The sequence below is a fragment of the Coloeus monedula genome (genome assembly GCF_965178545.1).
Source record: "Coloeus monedula genome assembly, chromosome: 7".
Lineage (NCBI taxonomy): Eukaryota > Metazoa > Chordata > Aves > Passeriformes > Corvidae > Coloeus > Coloeus monedula.
This window is the reverse complement of record NC_138787.1, coordinates 1,836,122-1,858,085: the sequence shown is the minus strand read 5'-3', so window position 1 is coordinate 1,858,085 and position 21,964 is coordinate 1,836,122. Positions and strand designations below refer to the sequence as shown.

The 21,964-nt window shown below is 52.0% G+C and overlaps 2 protein-coding genes across 2 annotated transcripts in view; both read left to right on the top strand.

Annotated features, from left to right (window-relative positions):
- Nucleotides 1-2,280, top strand: part of DRC11 (dynein regulatory complex subunit 11) — a gene marked incomplete at both ends in the record, with an annotated part of 92,894 nt that extends 90,614 nt beyond the window's left edge. The window contains 2 exons of the mRNA XM_082285229.1: nt 272-369; nt 2,163-2,280. Of these exons, the coding sequence (XP_082141355.1) occupies nt 272-369; nt 2,163-2,280 (216 nt within the window). The remainder of the gene's footprint in view (nt 1-271; nt 370-2,162) is intronic.
- Nucleotides 2,281-8,789: 6,509 nt separating this feature from the next.
- ASB18 (ankyrin repeat and SOCS box containing 18) lies at nt 8,790-21,787 on the top strand (the record flags this gene model as incomplete). The annotated part of the gene is made up of 6 exons (XM_082285585.1): nt 8,790-8,923; nt 11,642-12,164; nt 13,041-13,308; nt 19,572-20,070; nt 20,656-20,769; nt 21,602-21,787. The coding sequence occupies exons 2-6, from the start codon at nt 11,864-11,866 to the stop codon at nt 21,785-21,787; spliced, it is 1,368 nt and encodes a 455-aa protein (XP_082141711.1). The 5' UTR covers nt 8,790-8,923; nt 11,642-11,863.
- Between the last annotated feature and the right edge of the window lie 177 nt (nt 21,788-21,964).

Genomic DNA, 21,964 nt, shown 5'->3' with positions numbered 1-21,964 from the left:
CCATAACTATAGCAACACAAATGGCCCAGCTAAGTATTGCTGTTAATGAGACTCAGCTCGATCAATTGCTGCACTTCTTGGTGTAATAATGTTCTCAAGAGATCTGAGGGTTTCATTTTGGCTTCTCCACCAGCCAGCTTGGGTTTTAAGAGGTTTGGGTTTTTTAAGGAATGCTCCATTATAGCAGTAAAATGTTTAAGTGGTCTGTCTTGCCTTTTTAAATGTTTTTTTTAATTTTATTAAAGCATACAAATGCTTTTTGATTCTCCAGGCCTGGTATGCCAAGACCCCTTTGGGGAAAGCATGGAGCGCAGCACTGGCAGCAAAGGAAGCAGAAAAAGAAAAAGGAAAGAAAGGAAAAGGGAAAAAGTAACTTCCTCAAGGATTTTTCACCTGGCCATAGCAGTCACGGCTCTACTTCACTGCGAAGGCATGGCAGATTAATGCTCCTCAGGTTATAGGTATTCCAGGGAAGAGGATTCCTCTCTGAATGGATTTTTACAAGTTAAAAAAAAAAAAACCCCATCAGATGAGATGTAACATGTAGCTCTCAGAGGATAAAGAGTTAATGACCACTGACTTGCTCAAGCATTATTTATTCCAGGAGATTTTAGGGGGCAGAAGGGTTCATTACTCAGGCCTGTAACATGCCATCAACTTTTAGGCCATACTCATTTATTTCGGCAAGTAACTCTCCTTAAAAATTGATGTCACTTTCATGCCTTTCATTACTTTAATATCCTATATGCTTTATAAAACTAACTGCTTTATGTATCTGTGGGTCTAAAGTGTTACAGTCCTCAATAAAACGATTACAGCTATAAAGACTGCTTTTTAATTGGGATGGATCAAGAGGCACTTCGTGCAATCCACCACAAGCTGAATATTTACCCAGCTGCACAAGGAACAGCACTTGCACCTTTTGAGGCCTTAGCATGAACACATTCATATATGTGGGTGTCAGCAGAGAAAAGCAAAGCAGCCAGGTGCTAATTTGGGCAGATGAACACCAAAATCTGGTTTTAATCTATTTTGCCATAGAAAATAATAACTAATTAACCTATTTGCACAAATAGCAATGCATTTGTTGCTTAATGCACTTTGCTCACGAATCAGCGATTTTGAGGGCAAAGTATTTACAAGGAGTGCTCAGAATACCCTAAAGCTTTGGGACATCCTACAGGACACTGATGGAGCCAGCACCACCTTCACGTAAGGCACAGGATCCCATTCACCATAGTCTTCTATAAATAAGAGCCACAAACACCCACTCTTCCTTCTGATCACAGAATTCCTGTGTGGCCTTGACAACAGGTAACTGGAAATACCTGGAAACACAAGGCCCACCATCCCCAGGGAGCTGAGGGACCACTCTGTGCCTCTGTCAACAGGCTGGGAGGTACACGTTGGGCAGCACTGCTGTAGGAAGCCCTGCTGGGAAGGGGATGGTATTGAGCCCCTCCTGCTCCTAAGAGGAACCCAAATGGAAAAAGACACTCCTGAGAAGAGGAATGCCTGAGAAAAAAGGTCTGGGAGGACTCCTGCACATAACTAACTGCACAGAAAATTATTCAACCAGCTGTATCGTTGTGCACAGTGGAGAGAACTGGATGGATCTGGTTAATAATCTGAATTTTCTCCCTCTGGGCTTATTGCAGCACACAGGACAGAGCTACCCCAGTTTGGGATTTTTGTGGTCCTTTCTGGCTGTATTTTGCTGTCTGGTACAAAGCTCCCCACGGTTTCACCCTTCCAACCTCGAGGCTGCACCTCCAGCCCTGCCAAGGAGAACCAAGCAGTAAGAGAGGAAATTGTTGTCACATCTCCCCTGTGCGACCCCTCAGGACATTTCTGAGGGACACCAGTCCTTCCCCCAGCTCTCCCAGCAGTAATCCAGCTGCTGGAATCTCTGCATGACCCACACAAGAGACCCCATGAGCTGCCAGCCCCTGCGTTCAATCCATTGCAACAGTGCAGCTACAAACGTTGGCTTTCCTTCCCTTATTCTTTGGAGCAGGCTGCTGGCTCCCCAAATTTGGCAGCACACCCCAGTTTTATCAAACAAGGTGCTCTTAACTTCATTCCTGGGGAGAAAAGCCAGGTTCACCACAGAGGTGACAGGGTTTGCGTTTAAAACCCCTCATCTCTGCTCTCATCCGCAGGGAAACTAATTTGGATAATTCTGCCCTCAATCTTGCCGACAGTGGAACCCTCCTCTCCACAACAGGTTTGACAGCACAGCGTGATGTGATGAAAGGACCACATTTCGGGAGGATGTAAGCAAGCCCATTAACTCATATTTCAGCAGCTTCAGTGCAATCTCAATAGCAAAGTAAAAGCAGCTGACTGGCAACATCCATCTCCAGGGCACAACGCCGACCCCGTGCAGGGAGGATGCAGAACCTTTCACAAGGGGGAAAACTCGCAGGTTTTCCCCACTAGCCACCAGTTCATGGGGGAAAAAAACACTGGGGAATTTTTCCTTTAGGTGTAGCTTGCACTGGTGGCTGCTCGCATTTCTTTCTTTCTGTGGGGATTTAGAAGCCACAGCCAGTTTAACTACAAACAGCTCTGTGGGTGCAGGAGGTGACAAAGAGGTGGTGAAGCGTTCACGGCAGGTTGGACACGGCTTGGAACAGGCTGGGACAGTGGAAGGTGTCCCTGCCCATGGCAGGGGTGGAATGGGATGACCTTTAAGGTCCTTCCAACCCAAACCATCCCATAAAGCAGAAAAGCTCTGCCCTGTGTGGCTGCCAAGCCCTTGCTCTCCTCAGGAGAGGCTCCTCACGGGGAGGGAAGAATGAGGAGCAATTTTAATGCTGTTTGTAATTATTATTACAGAGAGTGCAGCTACTTGTAAAATGAATGAAGCAGTTGTATCAAGCAGAGCCAACACATGGAGTAATCTCAGTGTCTGAATTACTCAATGAAGTGGCCCTGGCTGGATCTCCAACACCCTTCCCACTGGCTCTCAGAGGAACCCCCTCTAGGGATGCTCCTCCAACATCTCCACCCAGAGATCTTTCACGGAAAGAGATAAAAAGGTTGTGGCTTTGCTAAGCCCAGCACAACTGCACTCTGCTCTCCAGCCACAGCGTTCCCACGATCTGATGGAGGGGGAAAATCCTGCCTCCTCCACCCAGCCAAAGGTGAGCTCTGAGGGACAGCAAAGAGGGAGGCCAGGCTGCTTTGCCTCCTGGTGTGGAGGTGGGAGCAATCCAGCAGCAGCAAAGTTGAGAGAAGAAGCTGTCATGCTCATTTATATATGTAAGTGATCCAGAGAATTATCAGCTAAATTATTTAAATGTCCCATTACTATTAAATTACTGGGCATTCATTGTAAGAACAGTCATAATACAGTAACTAATTCGGTATTAATGTGAATGTCAGCGTTTCATTGCAGTTATTTTGTACTTCATCATCAGATAATTTACCAATAAATTAATTGGCTTAATTGCTTCTTGCAAACGCAGGAGAAATACATATGACATGACTTTTACAAAAGTCTTCATGCTCACTCCCCCATCCTCCACTTTTAGCCACACCAAGCAGGAACCCCTCTTTGGAACACCTGGGAGAGGGAGCAGAAGAAATAAAGCCCGGGCATTTCCCTCCCTGTGGATTTTAATGTGCTTTAAATACAACCCACGCATGGAGCAGGACAGGACACAGGGAACGGCTTCCCACTGCCCAAGGGCAGGGTTAGACGGGATAGTGGGAAGGAATTGTTCCCTGGGAGGGTGGGCAGGCCCTGGCACAGGGTGCCCAGAGCAGCTGGGGCTGCCCCTGGATCCCTGGCAGTGTCCAAGGCCAGGCTGGACACTGGGGCTTGGAGTAACCTGGGACAGTGGGAGCTGTCCCTGCCCATGGCAGGGGGGTGGAAATAGATGAGCATGAGCTGTTCAACCTCCTCACCTGTACCCCCCGAGATGGGATTCCTGGGATTGCCCCTGCCTGCCTGAAAGCTCCAGCACCGGGGTTTTCAACAGCAGCACTAAAACTCTCTGGCAACCACAGTGAGAACTCCCACCCTCTTTTCCCCAAGAGCTTAGGAAAAGTTTTCTGCTGTCTCCTTCTCCAAGAGATGGGGGGGAAAACTCCATCGAGAGCACAGTGGGGAAGGACAGCCCTTTCCTCCTGTTTCTTGCTTTAGATGTTTTTAAATAACTGAGCAGGGCTCTTCTGCAGGGCGCTGGGAACAGACTGCAGCAGCCTCAGTGCTCCTGCACCACCAGGGAGGGATCACAGCCACAGCAAAACGCTAAATCTTTCTCGATGCTGATTCTCCCTGCCCCTGTGCAGTCTGCAGCACGCCAGGCTGGCACAGGGACCAGCTCCAGGTGGGAACAACCCAAGGGAATACATCACACCCTCACCGAGACGACTCCCAACCACACAGCACCTGCGGCAGCCCGTTAGTGAAGTTGCCATCAGAATTAAAAAACAAGCCGACGTTTCTCAGCAAAACCCCCCAAATCCGGTAACACAAAGTGAAGCTGACTGTTCTATTAACTCCCATCCTGCATCAGCAATTTTCTAAAGTGTGGAAACATTATAATTGACTTTTCTGCTAGTAGCAAAATGTCATTTTTCCTTAATACTCCCCAAGTCAGTAACGCATTTCAAAAGCCTCTGATGCCACTACCACAACAGGACTTACAAATTAGCACATTTTTAGCTTTTCATTAAACACAATACCAAAAAAAAAAAAAAAAAAAGGAAAAAAAAAAAGGAAAAGTCTTCTCGTATTAGGGTTTCTCTCCTCATTATTGAAAGTACTGCGACTTTGGAACTTCTCGCAGCAAATTATAATGCACTCAGCCTGGGGCCATTGTAAATCAGGGCTTCAAAAAAGGTGTCATGTAGTCGGGCCCTCTTCAAGCACTGAAAATATCGGAGTCTATTTGAAAACGCCTTCTGTAGTCTCTCACTAGCCTTGCAAATCAGCGCAGCACCGGGTAGAGCTGCCTTTTATTTTTTTTATTTTTTTTTTTTTTTGCCTCGTGGCATCAAGCCATTTCTATTCCGACCAGAAAAAGAGGATTATTTCGTGCTGGGATTTCAAATAAAAAAAAAAAAAATTTAAAAAATACCCTACACCTAAGATAACAAGCTACATAAAATCCCCAAATCGTTTGGGGCTCTTGTTAGGGTTTGGGCAGTGCCCGTGGGGATGTTCCCCACAAGGAGAGGGGACTTTCTCCGTCCCTCCTGGGATGTCCCCAGCCAGTGATGGCTTTCGAGGACCACCACCAAACCTTGGTACAACCAAAGGCATGGTGCCCACATGGCTCTAGATAATTCCCAAGCTCCACGACAAAAGGACACTGTGGAAGTGGAGCCAGTCTTTTGCTGAACAAACCAGCACCAGCCCCTTTTCGGCTGGCACTGCCTCCTGCAAAAAGCACCGAACGAGCCTCGGCTGTTACAGCTCCTGGCTGGAATCCCTGGGGTTTTTTGGCACAGCAGGGATGTGCCAGCATGGAGCAGGGAGAGGGTCACATCCCACCCCAAACCCGGTGCCACCTTGGGGCAGGGCACTGCCAGGCTCTGCTCCCACCTGCCTACCCAGCCTTAAAGCCAAAGGCTGGAAATGCCAACTCCACACCCTTCCCAACTTTCCTGATTCTCTAGAAAACAACTTATCCCATTCCCTAAACTCCTGTGCACGTCTCCGAACAAAACCACGCAGTTTCCTACAGGTTGGGTTCTCACCTCCTGACAAGTTTTGATGCTTCAAGTTGCTCAATTTAGCAAGAAAACCAGCATTAACCACGCCACGAAATGCACGCAAAGGGGGAGAAAAGCCCAGAATAAGGCTGTTCCCTTCCCGGGAGGGCAGCTCCAAACCAGCATTTCCTAACGCCCTTTTCCAGCTTCTTTGCTTTAGGATTTACCCTGCTTCAGTTTTCCCACCGGGAAAAGGCAGCCAGGATTAATGCAAACACGGGAATGGGTGAAGGGACCCACGGCACAGGCAAGGGCACAAAACAAGCAACAGCAACCAAGGAACTGGACCCAGGAGAGACTGGAGAAGAGAGCCAGGTCCCAGCAACATGGAAAAACAAACGCAAGGAACTCACCTTCTTATCCCTGAAAGGCCACAGCTTCTGCATGGGTATAGCCGGTGTGTGCTTAGCAGCAATGAAAAGGGTTCCCAGGGCTGCTTCGGCCACCAGCAGCCACCTCAATCCTTCAGCCGGCCACCAAAAAGCATGGAATTCTCGGTCCAAGGCTTTTATCCGCCCAGTGGATCACGTGCAAATGGGAAACCCCAACTCCTCGGCTGATGGGACAAGGACAGGCATTCCCACCTCAGGCACACCATTGTTTGTCCCAGGCCCTGGGACTGTGCTGTAGCAAGGAGAAGCTACCGTGCCTTCCCACCAATGGATGGGGGGGGTTGGCTTTCTGAGTAAAAATAACTCAAGATCGAGCTCTAGGAATCAAAAAAATAGAGAGAGAGAGAGGGGAAAGTGAATGGGGTGAAATGAGGGGAAAAAAATGCCAAGACAGACTATTTGGAGAGCGAAGAAAATCATCAGCCTGGACAGGGCGTGGTGGGCTCTAAACCCCAGTGAAAGCTGGAGCAGAAATTAAGGCCTGGATGTAATTCTGTCCTCTCTTAGGAATAATTGGGGCAGTGAATAATAGGCAGGGAGATCAGCAGGAGATGGGAATCACGCAAACGAGCCATTAGCACCGCTTAGCACGAAGTTTGGGAAGTTACACCCATAATTAGTCTAATTACTCCCACGGCTCCATCCCAAACGCCACCACTCAGCTCCCAAAAAGCCTCTCAGGGAGGGAGGGGGTGCTGGGCAGGGACACACGCTAAAATCCACCATGCCCGCCTGAAATTTGGGGGTTTGGTGTCGTTTCCAAGCCCGATGGAAGCCTGTGCTGGTGTGGTGGTAGCCCCCACACCACCCCCGTGGGGAGCAGCCCCTTCCCCTCCCATCAGGGTGGGTTGGAGGGTCACTGGTGTGGTCACACATGGTCCCAAAACCTGCCCAGTCCTCACAGGCTCTTTTCTGACCCACCCAGAACCCTAAAGCAGGGTCCTGCCCTGAGCCACCGTTCCATTTTCTATTTACAAACCCATCCCTGCTCCCACAGATCTCTCCGTCTCCTGGGATGTCCCTGGCCTGCTGGTGACAGCGCATTTCACCAATGTCAGCAATGCCAGGGACATCCCGAAGTCCTGGCCCCCCTTCGCTCCTCCACATCCCGAGTGGGGCTCAGCTCGGGGAGGGCAGGGGGTGGCAGTGGGGCCAATGTGCTGACAGGGCCCTGCCGTGACGGATGATCCCAGAACCGGCTGCTCTTCCCACCCCACAGCAACCTGTAATTTGCAGCCCCTACCCCACAGGTGATGGGAAGAGGGGGCAGGGATGGGGGCAGGCAAACCAGGTGGTTCCCCGCTGAAAGTGCAGCTGCTCCAAGGAGAGGTGGGAGCCGTAATGAACCGGGCCAAGGCCCCGCTAATTAAAGCTGACAAGCCAAGTTCTGATGTGTCCAGTGGAAAGGGATAAATCAATCCCCCAGAAAGGGGTGTGGGCAACCAGGGATAGTTGGGTTTGTTCTTCTGCATCCCAGAGGGCAGGCAATTATCTCCGTAACTTTCTGGTTAGGGTGTGCTTGGGAAACACATCCTCCAATCCATAAATAACTTCCACAACTGCCGGGCACTTTCAGGTGTTGAAAACTAATTGTGCTAAGGAGCAAAACAGCTCGGGATGACATGAAACCAAGTCCAGGGCTTGTTGGAGCTCGTGGTGCCATCGAGCTCCCCTGTTTCCACCTCCCATAGCGAAGAGAGTGGTGGAATTCCAGCTAGGGCATGGAGTGAATCTGCTTCAGATTCCAAGAGTGGGGGGAAAAGGACTGGGATCTGACTCCTGGAGTGCCCAGTGCTGGGTCCTCACCCTATAATCCTTTATAAAACCCTTTTTAGGTGGCAGTCTGTGAGTGGTGATGGTGACACGAGGCAAATCACAGATTGGTGTGTGCCATCCCAGGAGGGAATCCTGCACTACGGAGCCTACAAGGAGCCTCTAATCCTGAGACTGTGCAGGAGACACGTGAGGGAGGGTCAGTCCGAGCTGCTTTTCCAGCCTGGCACAAGGGTTGACATTCCATGAGCCCATAACTCAGGGGTTAAATAACTGGGAGGTCTCCCCTTCACCTTTAGAAGAGGATGTGCCCCAGGACTGAATTCCCAGAGGATAATTAACAGAGCTGCAGCTCTTCAGTAGGGAGGTGGGGAGGAGGGAAGCCTTGGATTTTTACTAAGGCTAAGAGCTTTTTTTTTTTTTTTTTTTAAATTCCTATAATTGATGGGGAAAGAGGGGGAAAAAGGAAAATAGTGCAGTTATAACTGGAAAGATTTTGGGGGGGCTTTTTAATTGAATTATTTACATCTGTCAAAGATGGGCCACTATAAACTAACTGCAGCACAGGACCTTTCCATATTATATAGAGCTGTTAAAGGGAAATGCTTAAATATGATCTAATTTCCAATAAAAACTGGGCAAAATCAATGCAGCCTCGGGATGAGTTTATATTTCACTGGGCAGCAGCTTTTAAAGAAGAGCTGAGCAGTAGCAGCATCTGCTAAAGTATTTTTGGGGGGGTTCAAGGCATGACCCCCTCCCCAGGCACAGGGACAAGGACGTGTGTGTTGGCAGGGGCTCATCCCACAGTCCAACCCAGCCACATAACTGGGCAGTGCTGTCACATGGAGAGCTGCAAATATAAACGTGGGGACGTGCCGGGGGCAGGGTGGCTCTTAGCAAGGTGACACCTGGGTCCCAGAGAGGGAATTATTGAACCTCACACCTCGCTCTGCCCGGACAGGGATGGTGATCCAGGGGGGATGAGTGACCATCACTCAGGAGAGCTGCCCTCACATTGCTCCAAGGTAGGTTGGGGCATTGCCATCCTGCCTGCTCACCCCTCGGGGTGCTGGGAGGACACTGCCATCACAGGAACCCCATCTGAGTTATTTGGGGGGGCTAGGAGGGGGTACAAAGTTTAAATCAGCCATGTTGGAGGAGGCAGTGCTGCAGGCTGCCGGCCCTGGGGCTCCTGCACGGCGCTGGAAATTTCCCTGGAAAGATGATAATGATAATAACGCCATTCCCTGCTGCCAGAGGGCAGCTGTAAATCAGGGTGGTGATGCCAGGAGCTCTGCACACCTGCACATCTGGATGTTTTAAGGCAGTCTTGTGGGGCTTTTGGAGCCAGCAGGTCAAGGGCTGAGATTCCCCCCGGAATGAGGACTGAGTTACGTGGCAGCTGAACTTGGGGGACGAGCTGTCTCCAAACCCTTTTGCTGCTGTGTGTTGTGCTGCTGCCTGTGCCAGGAGTGAGTTTTCCCAGTAATGAGAAGCTGGAGCAGGCAATTTAAGCCATTATTAATAGATAGACTTGATCTGAGGAAGGGAAATGCTTAATGTTGTGGTCAATGAGGTGTGCTCTGCAAACAGTCGGGCGCGGGGAAAAGGTGAAGATGCTCCCCCCGCGTTGGAGATTGATGAGCGCGAGGCTACAAGTGCTCACCCTCACCCCTTGTTGGGGCCCTGGTCTGTGCAGGGGCATCCTTGCTGAAGTAAGGACACAGCAGGATGATCCCAGGCTGATTTTTTGCAGGCTCAGCCCCTCAGATCCTCAGGGATCTCAAAGCTCTGCTGACAGGTGGTGTGCCCAAGGCCCTGCAGCACAGCAGTGGCAGAGGAGAGGCTCCTGGAGTTTCCTCCACCACCCAAACTCCTCGCTGCCTGAAGGCAACGAGTGCTTTACAAGCAGTTGAAACACCTGCATTTTCCTTCTAAACCCCAGCAGGAGGTTCTCCCCGGGGCTCCTGGCCATCCCCAGGATGTTCCACAGTTGTCCTGGCTCCTCTCTGCAGTAAATCCCACCCGCCTGCACAGCCGCATTCCCCTTAAATCCACAGCAACATGACTTCATCCCGACATCACTCTCCGCTCCCGGGTGGAAAGAGCACTTGACTGGGCTGGCAGGAGCTCAGACCCTGGGGTTCTGTGTGCCAAGGGGACCTTTTCTCTCTACCCTTGCTGTCCCAGGCTGGTTTTAACCCCCTCCCTCAGCCATGAGTTAATCCTGGCCCAAGACTCGAGTGTTTATATGCAAATAGATGCTGATTGGGAAGGGTCATGGGGTATTTCAAGGGCAATTTAGTGCCAGACACACACGTACACACCCCCCCTAACGAAATTAGCCCAGGTCTGACCCAGAAGGTCTGGACTCACTGCTAAATTTACCCAGGGAGGTAATCCCTGCCTGGGGAAGGTGATCCCTTCGGCGTGAGCAGGGACATGTGAAGGCAGGATTCCTCCACGTCACCACAAAAATATTACAGGGTTGCTAATGTGAGAAGAGGGAAAGCAAGGCAGGCTCTGGAAACGCGACCCAGGACAAGTTCCTGAGGTAAATGATCCCTGTCTGTGCCGCTCCCTGGATCTCCAGACCTTCTCCTGTGCTGGCTGAAGGACCCCAGGGGGATAACTAGGATGATTTTCATACCAGAGCAGTGCTTGGAGGAGGTGGTTCAGTTCATACCAGAGGGGGGAATGGGCACAGAAGGACTAGGTGGAGCAGAACAGCAACAAGTGGCAAAAGCAGAGAAAAATGAGGGGGTTTGGAGGCTCCAAACCAACCAAGAGGTTGTGGACAGCCAGGTGGGAATGCCAGTCTTGAGATAAAGGGGAGAAGAGGAGAAAACAGGGAAGACCACCTAGGATGGCCTCAAATTAGCTCCCAATGCTGCTTCCCATGAATAGGGACCTTAAAAGGGGGGTCCTTCACCAAGAACCCCCTGCCCAAGCAAACCCCATCCTGCATGGACACAGTGTGGAGGTTTTGGGGCTCCATGCCCTTCCCACAGTCCAGGGCCAGAGATGGATGTCACCACAGCCAGGTGGTGAGGACACACTCAGAGGAACCTCACGTGGCTCTGGCAGCATGGGGGGGTTGACCCAGGGATGCCCAGAATCCCCAGCAAGGTCCCAAACTTTTTTCCCAGGCTCAGATGGACTCCACACAGAGGGAACCACGCAGCATTCCAGCTCTGGTTTAACATCCCAAAATCTGCTTTGACCAGGTTTATTCCCCAAAGAGGTGGGTGGGAAATCTGGGAAGGGGAGGGTTTGTCACCCTGAGCCTCCGAGTCACGAGATGCCAGGCTCTATTCTTGTCCCCACCACGGATTTCTCCGGTGACCTTGAGGAAAGGAGCCTCGGGGCAGTGGGAACAGGGAAAGCTGTGCTGGCATCCGACGGCAGCAGAGTCTGGGTGCTTTCTCTCTCCTATACAAGGCACTGTCAGGGAGAGCAGCTTCCCCTGCCAAAGCCCCAGGAGGATTTGTACCTCGCTGGCCTTTGCATCCCTGCAGGGACATCCCAACATTCCAGGCTGGGCCAGTAACACGTAGCCCAGATTTTCCAGAGAGCAACCACAAGACCGGAATCTCATAGGAGCACCTCAATGAAAAAAAAAAAAAGAAAGTAGAGGGAAGAAAAACCTCCCAGAGCTCAGAGGACACAAATAAGGTTATTGAGGATGGACAGACAGCAGGTGACTAAATTTCTTTATTTTTTTTAACTTTCCTAAACACTAGGCACCATTTTCCTCCCAGCCTAAACACCCCTGTCCCAAATTGGAGCCTGCAAATAATCCAGCAGTTTAATCCAAGGGGTGCTGCTGCAGCACGGCCTGGTGACCGCCTGACCCTCAGTGTACCCCGTGTCCATCGTGATCCATCCCCTCTGGAGTTATAAATACGCCACAGCAGAGCCTGGACTGGATTATAATTAGACAATGAGCCAAGAGGACGGAAACAATGAACTGTAAAAGCTTGGCTGTCCCCCCAGCCAGGACGTGCACACCGGGAAGCACTGGAATGAGCGAGTTACCAGGAGCTGGGACAGGAAAGCTGAGGATTTCCTCCAAATTGGATCCGGAGCATCCCTTAGCAGCTCGTGCTCCCATCGCCAGGTTTTACACAGCCCTGGTCACGGGAGACCTGAGGAGCCTCCAGGTGCTGACTGAGCGATACCACCAAGATGTCAACCTGGTCTTTGAGATCAGTAAAAACGAGCTGCAGTGGCAGGTGAAAAGCCAAGCCTCTATTGGACTCTCAGGTACCTTTCCTTTAAGGGCCAGGCGAGGAAAATGAAATAAATGGGCGTTTACTAACCCTAAACAGGAGAGGTGCAGTGCATTTAGGTGCCTTAAGTGTTCCCAGGGTGGATGGTGTCTGGTTAGCCCACAGGTCTGGCCATAGATATTCATCACTTTCCATATTTTCTTCTCTTCTGCACGTACTAACCCAGTGGAAGTGTAAAATCCGTGCATCTACATGATTTTTTCAGGTCAGGATTAGACACCCTGTAGTTTGGAAATGCTTGCAGGAGGGCTCACAGCCCAAATTCCTCATGGTCCTATCTGGGAGAGATAAGAGGCTCCCAGGAGAGTGGTACCTGGTGCCTCCTCCTGAGGTGATGCTCCCCATGGTCCCAGGTGCTCATGGAGCATCATGCTCAGGAGATGGTCCAGGAGGTCCTGGAGCTGTTGGGAAATGCAATTCCTCACTCTGGCTGATCCCAAACCCAGCACATCCCATGCCCAGCCCTCCATCCCCCTCCCAACACGCTGCCACTTGGCTTGGGTGCCTTCATTCCCAGCAAAGACAGCCTTTCCCTCCCTGGGGAATTCGTGAGCTGCCTTTTAGCTCCTGCCAGCCTCTTGCCCACAGGATTGCGTGCCCTGATGGCAGGCAGGGCATTGGCTTGCCCACCTCATCCCACATGAAATCCTGCTCCTGCATGAGCACACACCGAGGGAGTTTTGAGGGAGTTTTGTTTCCCCTCTTGCCAACCAAGTGCAACCAGCCCCTTTGGAACACCTAAAGCTGCCAGAGAAAAACGGGAGAAGCGGTGTCTGGAGCTGGTCCGGCCACAAGGCCGGTGGGCAGGGGATGGTGATCCAGGGGCTCATCCCATTCCCGTGTCCCGCAGGGCTGTGGGCGCTGGAGGAGAGGCGGGAGCTGAGCACCCCGCTGTGCCTCGCCGCCCGCCACGGCCACCCCGACTGCCTGCGCCACCTCCTGCGCCACGGGGCCGACCCCAACCTGGCCCCGGGGGGACAGGGACCCCTGCACGAGGCCTGCCGGGCTGGGCACAGCGACTGCGTGGAGCTGCTGCTGGAGTACAGGGCCGAGCCCAACCTGCAGAGCGATGAGGGCATGGCCCCGCTGCACCTCTGCACCACCCCGGACTCCCTGGGGTAAGGACGGGGGCCCATCAGCATCCCACTGCTGGGGCCGTCCCTGGAAGTGCTCAAGGCCGGGTTGGATGGGCTTTGGAGCAACCTGGGATAGTGGGAGGTGTCCCTGCCCGTGGCAGGGGGTGGAATGGAATGAGCTTTGAGCAGCGTGGGATTCCGTGATAACCTCACTGGGCATCCTCTGTGCACAGAGGCCAGGAGTTTTGCCTGTGGGAAGCAAAAAAAGATGCCATGATCCATGGCAAGGCTTCCCACATGCTCCCACATCTCCCAGCTGCCACAGCAGAGACAAAAAAAAGCACATTTTGGAGCCAGGCACATTGCACAGCCTAAATCTTCTTCCCATGGACAGGAGCAACCCAGCCCCAGCTTTTCCTTCCTTCTCTTTCCTGACTGCTTCTCCTAAAATCAGTGTGTCCTGCATCCCAGATCCAGCTCACTTCCCCCAGGAGATGGTCAGGATGGGTCTATGGGATGTGGAGCAATCCTCCCACCCCCTGACCCCACACAAGATCCACCTTGGTTCGTAGTCAGGGCTGAGGCTCGTCCATGTGCATCCACATCTCTCCCTGGATCAGCATCACACAGACGAGCATAAAAAATATGGAGAAATATGGAAAAATATGTTTCTGTAACACTTTAAGTGCCTGGATCATCAGACACACGGAATCAGGATATTTTCCTTTTTTTTTAAATAAAGAGCTCAGCCACTTGATATCCTGATCAAACTGCTTAGGGCCACAGTGAATTCCATCACCTGCCAGCTTGCGTGAAAAGCCAGCCTGGCTTCCATCCTCCGCCCTCCAGGCAGGAAAGATTCACTGGAAGTAGGTGGTGAAAGCAAGGTTCCAACATATCATGGACACAGGGAGAGTGTTCTGGAGAAGGGAAGCAGCCAGAGAGGGAAAGACTTGATCGCAGCTTAGAAATGAGTCTCTGCAAGATGTCCAAAAATCAAGTATTAATGGCATTCTGGTTCAGCCAAAAATCTAGGGATGAATCCAACACATCCTTGGTGCCATGGGGGCTGGAAGGGGCAAGAGGGGAAAGGGAGGATGCTGCAAGCAGCCCTACCATTGACAAGGAGCTGGCTTTAATTCCTTCACCTGAGCTCTCCTTTGACCTTAAAGCTTCAGCCTCCAGCCCCATCCTAAAATCCCTGCGATTCCTTGATTCCCTGAAGAGATGGGGTGACCAAACCAGCCCAGGGCGTGCAGAGGATCTCCTGGACCCCAGAGGTCCAGGTGCCCTGGTTTTGCTTCCAAGCTTGGAAAAAAATACGATTTTATAGATGCGTATATATGTGTAAAAACGGAGCTGTTCTCACCGATCTGCATGTCCCATTCCCTTGGAAGGCGGAGGGGGATGGCAGCACAGCCACCAAGGGGATCAGACAGCCCCAACGTGGGAACAGCTGAGTTGTAAAGCCCTGGAATATTGGGGCTTTATAATGGAAATGCTGAGAGCCCCTTAACTACGGCGCCCGGCGCTACGGGGGCTTCTACAATAACTAAGCCAACTCCCTTGAAAGATCAAAAATTAATAGACATTTCAGACAGGGTTTGAGGTTTCGACCACTGCTTTTTCAATCGCAAAGACTTTGCTAAAGTTAGAGACTGAGGAGGTCAAGCTTTGGGTAACACAAACATTTCCTCTTTGATTAGGGGGAGACTACTTTACCTCGCCTCCTTTTTTTTTATTTTATTATTTTTTTCGTTGAGTAGTAGATTTTAGGTCATCCTTAATTTTTTACTGACAACAAAGAGCAGGTCATTGACCTACATAGAGAGCTATTTTATTTTTCTCCCTCTCGATAACAATGGCCAGAACACCTATGTGCCAGGTTCTTCTGTATTCCCATATACTCGGCAATTCACCATGGGGGCAGGACTTAAAACCTTTGAGCCTCTCAGTGACTGGGATAAAAAAAAATTATCTGGGCTTCCTTCCAGCCATTTGAGCTTCAGAATCCATGAGATTTCAACAAAAAGGATATCAGAGCTTTAATCTAGGGGCTTTTTGAAGAGATGGAAAAAAAAAAGTTCCAGTAAAGTTCAGTCTTACCTTCTTCACTTTAGGAGCTGTTCATGCCAACGTCGGCCTATTTAGTAGAGTTCCTCTCCTTGACCTCTTTTTTACAGCCGAGATAATTAACATGGTGGGGTAAGATGAGTCTCTAAATTCACTGCACTCTCTCCCTGGCGCTCTCCCTTTTCCCTCTTAAAGCCGGGATGATTAAAGGAGCCTGCCTTTATTGGCACCCCGAAAAAAAATAAAATAAAAATAATTGAGGGGGAGAGGAAGAGTCTCGGCGGCGGCGGCGGGGAGGGGAGAGCGGGCGTGGGGCGGCGGGAAGGCGCCTGGCAGGGATGCAGGACACGGCTCCCGCCTCCCAGCGCGGTGCCCACGGAGGAAGGGATGCTGAACGTCTGTAGAGTCCTCCTTCAGATCTCCCTGAACATCCCAGGCTACCGGGGAGAGCCTGCCTGGAGAGGAATTTCCCTTCTCCAGCCTTGCGCGTAGGGAAGAGGGCTCTGTGAAGCCAAGGGATGGGACAAGGAGGTGTCACCCCCACTTCCACGCAACTCGGCTGTGCAGTTCCCTTCTCCGAGCCTTCCCCTCCACCCTGGGAGCTGGAAGCACCACCTGCTCCGAGCCCCCAGAGCTGAGGGATGGGGGATGAAAGGTGGGATGAGTCAGTGCAGGAGCTCAGGCAGCGTCCAAGGGGCTGCATGCAAGGAGCAGTGGGATGGGGAGCGAGCACCAGAGCTGCCGGCGACAGGGTGGGAGGAATTAGCAGGAAACGGGAGCTGGGCAGGAAGGCAGTGCCTAAAAAGGCACCGCGGTCAAGACAAGGCTCCCAAATGCCAGGGAGGTGGGTACTGACCCAGTGGACCCGGCCCCAGGCACCCTCCAGCTATTCCAGCATCGTCCTGGACACTCTGCCCTCGTGGCTGTGGGAAATAAGCAGCACTGCAAAGGGGGGAAAAAAAGCCCAGGGTATTGAAAAGCCAGCATTTAGCATCATCTAGTGCTAAACCTCATCCTCTGCTCTGTTTAGCCTTGCTAAATGCAACACTCGGAGCGTTTGGAGCCATCGGTTTGGGAAGCTGGGGAAGAGCAGCTCCTTCAGGGGTCCTGAGCGAGAAATAAAGAGGCCAAAAGCAGCCCCAGGGCACAGCCCAAGGCCTGGCCCTGCTCTCTGACATGTGACAAAACGAGGGCTTTTACTGATAAACCTCGCTCCGACCCCAGGGACGGGAGGAAAAAACAAACAGGAGCTTTCGGCTTCAGGAAACCGGGGCCTGAGTGGGTTTTCGGGACGGGAATTTTCCTCCAGCCTCCGCTGCCCCAATCTCCTGCTCCTCCTGCTGGTTGTTCATCGCATCCCATTTCTAACTAAATCCCACTTTCCCAGCCTGGGGACTTTTCATCCCAGCCAGTGGGAGCCATCCTGGCATCCAGGAGGGCAACGGGCACATCCTGCCCTGACTCTCTGATGGGTGAAGAAACAATAATAATAAAAAAAATCAACCCCAAATAATTTTCTCCCATTTCATTGGATCCACGAGCCCAGGGCAGGGTAGGGGTGGAGCACTAACAACACTCACCCCAAATTTCTTTTACCTTAAGAAGTGACTTGCCCAAACAAGGAGACATCACCCATGACCTGCAAATGAGTTGGCAATGGCTTGGAAGTGAGTTTAAATTAGTCAAAATTAGGTACCAGGATGGATGGAAAATCAACCTGTTTGTTGTGCCACCGAATTGCTGCTGAGCTAAACAGAAAACTGAATGCAGCGTGCTCTTTCAGTATTCCCAGAAAACTGGAGAGGAGCCCTTAAAAAAGCAGCAAGCCAGCACTGGGCCTTGTTTAATGGGATTTTAGTCTAATCTGATGGCAACAAGCAGGGTGGGAATGAAAATGCAGGGAGCCAGAAACGCTGGTGAAGTGTTGGAGTGCGTGAATTCACGAGGAGAGATTCTAAAGGTTAACAAGGGCATCTACCCAGCACCTGCTGATGCCCAGACATCCAAACAGGAGGCAAATGCTCCTCCCAGGCTTCCACCTTTCACATTCATTGGAAGAGATCACCCCTTATTCATAGCTCCTTGCCAACATTCCCTCTTTGCCAAGGGAGGAGCACCCAGGGGGAAAATTCGATGTAAACCAGCTTGGGTTTCTTCCAACAAGCAAGCCTTTGAACCTGCCAGCCAGAAAGAATAACCCTCCAGTGATGCAGCTGCTGGGAAGGATGGCATTTCCACAGGAGAATATTTGGGATATCTAGCAGGAGATCAAGAGGAGCTGAGCTCCCAGTAAGGAATTCTCTGTGAGGGAAAATTCCCCACGGCACAGAAAGGATGCTGGGCTGGACGATCCATTCTTTACCTGGAAATTAAGGGCAGGGGAATGTTCCCTCTGTGCTGCCTGTGTGGGTGGAAAGCTTCAGCCTGGGCACTCTCTCCCAAACCAGGGCAATGTTTGTGCCCAAGGTCTCCAGGCACAGCTGCCTCCTTGCCTGGGAACGCTTTAAGCATGATCTACCCCCCCCCCCCCCCCCCCCAAAAAAAGGAAGAAAAACAGAACAAAAGGGGATTTTTCTCACAGGCTGGGCTGCTGCATTTTTGCAGCCAAGTCAGCAGGTTTTTTCCCCCACTTTCCCCTGCAGAACCATCCCTTGGTTTGCCCTGAGTATGTTATTTTAGAGTGCCAGAGCTGCTTGTGACATCAGGACTAAGTTAATCTGGAGAAGTCCCAAGAGAATCTTTATAATCTTTGTAATCTTTATAATAATAATTACAGATTCCCTGCTGACAAGGGTGGACAAGACCAATGAAAGAGACTGAGTGTCTGAGTGATCCCCTCCAACAGCAGCCAGCAAGCCCCAAGAAAAGCCTCAGGGAGATAAAACATTCCTTGAGAAAGGGATTCAGCATCCTAGACCAAAAAAAAGCAAATTGGAAAGGAAGGATCTGAGGGTTTTGGGAATGGCACAACCCCACCTAAAGCCACTCACATGCAACCAGACCCCAAGCAGAGCATCCGTGGTGGATGCCTCTGGTGAGGGCTGGCACCTCTGGGAGCATTACACCGTCCCATGCTGCAGGAAAAGATCCTGCAGGATTTTTTTCCTGGCAAACTCAGGCTTGAAATCCATGAGAAAAGCAGCCCAGGGAGGAATTTGTAGATTCTGCACTGCCAAGGACAGTGAAAATCTTCCCACCTCCCATCAAATCCTGGGGGAGGTGATGAGGCAGGTCCACGAAGAGTCAAGTATATTATTATTATTATTATTATCATTATAATTATTATTATCATTATTATTATTGTTATCATTCTTTCATTCTTTCATTCTTTCATTCTTTCTTTATTTTATTATTTTCCCCACATATGTTAGCCTTTCCCTGAGCCAGGGAAAACAAGCAATATCCTGGTGCTGTCCTTTCTCCTTGCGGCTCCTCTTCTTCCCCATCCCTGCTGCTGGAAGGAACAGGCTGGGACTTCTCTCCCCGTTGTGGTGCTTCTGTGTTAGCCCAGACCCTCCCACAGGGCTCCGGTGACGCCTGAGCTGAAAGAAAAGCACCTTTAGAGGAAGATTGAAGAGGCAGAGGGGGTTAAAGATTGGTGCTCCTCCCTTAGACTCCATGATTCTCGTGGGTCCCTCCCAGTTCAGGATATTCCATGATTCTAGGAAAACACAATCCTTTAGTGTCCTCTGGACCAAGAGCACAACACAGGTGTTTGGGTCCCTCAAAGGGAGAAGGAAAATCCATTTTTATATCCAAGCAAGTGGGCCTAGGATGGTCAAGGTGTTCAGGAATGGTCAAGGATGGCCAGGGATGGTCAGGGACAGTCAAGGTTGTCCAGATTGTCGAGGACACTCAGGGCAGTCAAGGGATGATCAAGGATGGTTGAGGACAGTCAAGGATGGTCAGGGTGGTCAAGGATGGTCAGGAACAGTCAAGGATGGTTGAAGACACTCAAGGATGGTTGAGATGGTCAAGGACAGTCAAGGACGACCATCCGTGAATGGCACTGGTCAAGGGCAGGAGGGAGTCGTTGCCCAAACCACCATTGCCCTGACAGTGGAGGGCACCAGGTCACAGTGCCACCCTGCCCAGCCTCTACTGAGCTCCAGCATGACTTCCATCCTCCCCCCACACCACCTCCCACCCCATCATCCCTCATGGCTCCAGCCCACCCCGCCCCTCAAACCCTGTCCTGGAGCTTCATCCCCAGCCTTCCCACCTTCCTGCAGGTGTGCCAGGCTCCTGCTGAGACACGGGGCCGCCGTGGATCTGCCGAGCGAGGCCGCAGGGGACACAGCCCTGCACGTGGCCACCAGGCACGGCCTCTGCGACCACGCTCACCTCTACCTGCGGCGCCGGGCGCACGTCGACGCCCGCAACGCGCGGGAGGAGACGGCCCTGGGCATCCTCTGCGGGCAGGCCTCGGGCACGGGCGAGGATTCCCTGCGGCTTTTCCGGCTGCTGGTTGCCCACGGCGCCGACGTGGGTGCCCGGGATGAGAGCTGGAGGAGCCCCTTGCACCGGGCGTGCGGGGCGGCCAACGCCGAGCTGGTGCGGCTCCTGCTGCGGCGCGGGGCCGACACCAACGCCATCGACTACGACGGCGTGTCCCCGCTGGGCTGGGCCCTGCAGGGCGCTGCCTCCCACAGGGATCTGCGTCCCCACCTCACCATCCAGCTGCTGCTCAACCACGGCTCCCAAAAGATATGGCCCCCTGCCTTCGTCAAGGTACCGGCCCCAAAATGGCGCCCGGAGATCCCCTCACACGGGGGGCCTTGCGGTTGGGAGCTTTGGGAAGTGTAAAGGTGGCGGGGTGGGAGAATTTGGGAGAGAATTTGAGAGAATTTGGGTGGCGTTGGGGAGTGATGGAAATGAAAGCCCAGCAGAAGGGCAGGATGGAGCCAGCGTGGCTTAGAGGGATTTCCCCTGCCTCGGGAATGTCAGAGACAGGCTTGGCAGAAGAGCAGCCAGTGCAGCCGCCTCACGGCTCTGCGTTCCATTGATTTTACATCAAACCATAAAGAAAATATTATCCTGCCTTGTCAGGCACAAGCCAAAAATGTAAACAAGAAGTGAGGGCTGCATCCCGAGGATGAAGTGCCTCAGCAGGGCGGGGTCTTCCCACTGCTCCACAGATGGAGCAAAAGCTCCAAAACGTGCCAGGAGAAACCCCACAGCTGCCTGATCCCGGCCTGGAGCCATCCCCAGCCTGGAGCGTGCTGGGGTGGGACAAACCCTGGCTGCAGCAGGTGGATGTTGTCCCCCTCTGGCCCTGCCTGTCTCTGTCTGAGGCCTCACACTGTCCCTGGACAGGTGCTGAAATCCTGCGCTGCCGTGCCGGAGGTCATCGAAGTCCTCTTCAATTCCTACTCACAAATCCCGGTCTCCCAGGAGTGGGCCAAGGCCGTGCCAGAGGAGGTGTTCCAGGTGAGACAGTGCTGCTGGTTTGGCAGGGCTGGCTGAGACCCAAGGAGGGGGATTTCCCCACAGGACACAGATTTCTTTTCCCCACAGAACAGGGATTTCTTTTCCCCACAGAGTGGAGTTTTTTTCCCCCTACCCAGACTTCACTTGGACAGAGAAAGACCAAAAGGAATATTCCCTAGAGCACCACCACACACCTGATCCCTCCAAGTTTGCATCCCTTCGGCTCCACCATCCTCACACTCCACATCCCTGCCCCAACCTGCCATAAAATCCACTCAGCCTCTGGAAGTGACCCTGGAGCCAGAGCACTTCCCAGCAGGAGCCCACATCACTCATTTTGGCTTGGAAAAATCTCCTTCTCAGAAGTGCAACAGGTACAGCCAGCCCTCTCTGGGATGGTTTGGGATGGCTCCTGGCCCCACAGGGTGAGGAATGGCTTCTGGAATGCGAAAAAACCCTTCAGCTTGTTCTGGGGAATGGGAGAAAGGATTTTTTTTTTTCCCCAAATTGAGGACAGGCCGAGGCTGCACAGCCCAATCCTGCTTTGCTTCCCTGTCTCAGGAACGGGGTCTCTTCTACGCCAGCTTTCTGTGGGATGCTGCTGCACCCTCCCCAAGGCTGGTTTCCTCCAGAATCCAGGAGAATTCCAGAATTCCTCAGCCACCCTTTGCCTGTGGAGCCGTGTCAATGCACAGACCCCTAACCCACAGTCACACATGGGCTCCTTCCCTCCTTCCCTTAGATCTTCATCCCAAAACACCCCCAGCTTCTTTGGGAGTCGGGAAAAGACCAAGCCCAGGTGGGTGATGCTGGTGTTGCCCTCTCTTTGCAGCAGCACCAGTCTTTCTACGAGTCCCTTTTTGGGCTGGCGGGCACGGCCCGGTGCCTGCAGCACTTGTGCCGCTCCGCCATCCGGACAAATTTTGGGAGCAAATGCCATTCCCTCATCCCTCTGCTGCCCGTGCCCAAGGCTCTCCGTGACTTCCTGCTGCTGGAGCCTGAAGGAGTTGTGCTGTGAAGGAGCAGATCCAGGTCCAAATCCAGCCCTTCCATGGGGCACAGCGGCATCCATTTGTGCCAGGGGAGCCAAGGAGCGCCGCTTTCCATGATGGACGGCTGTTTTCCAGGGATTCACAACAGAACTAAGATGTGCTTTTGGCTGGAATTTGTATAATTTCCTTGTTTTGGTTTGTTT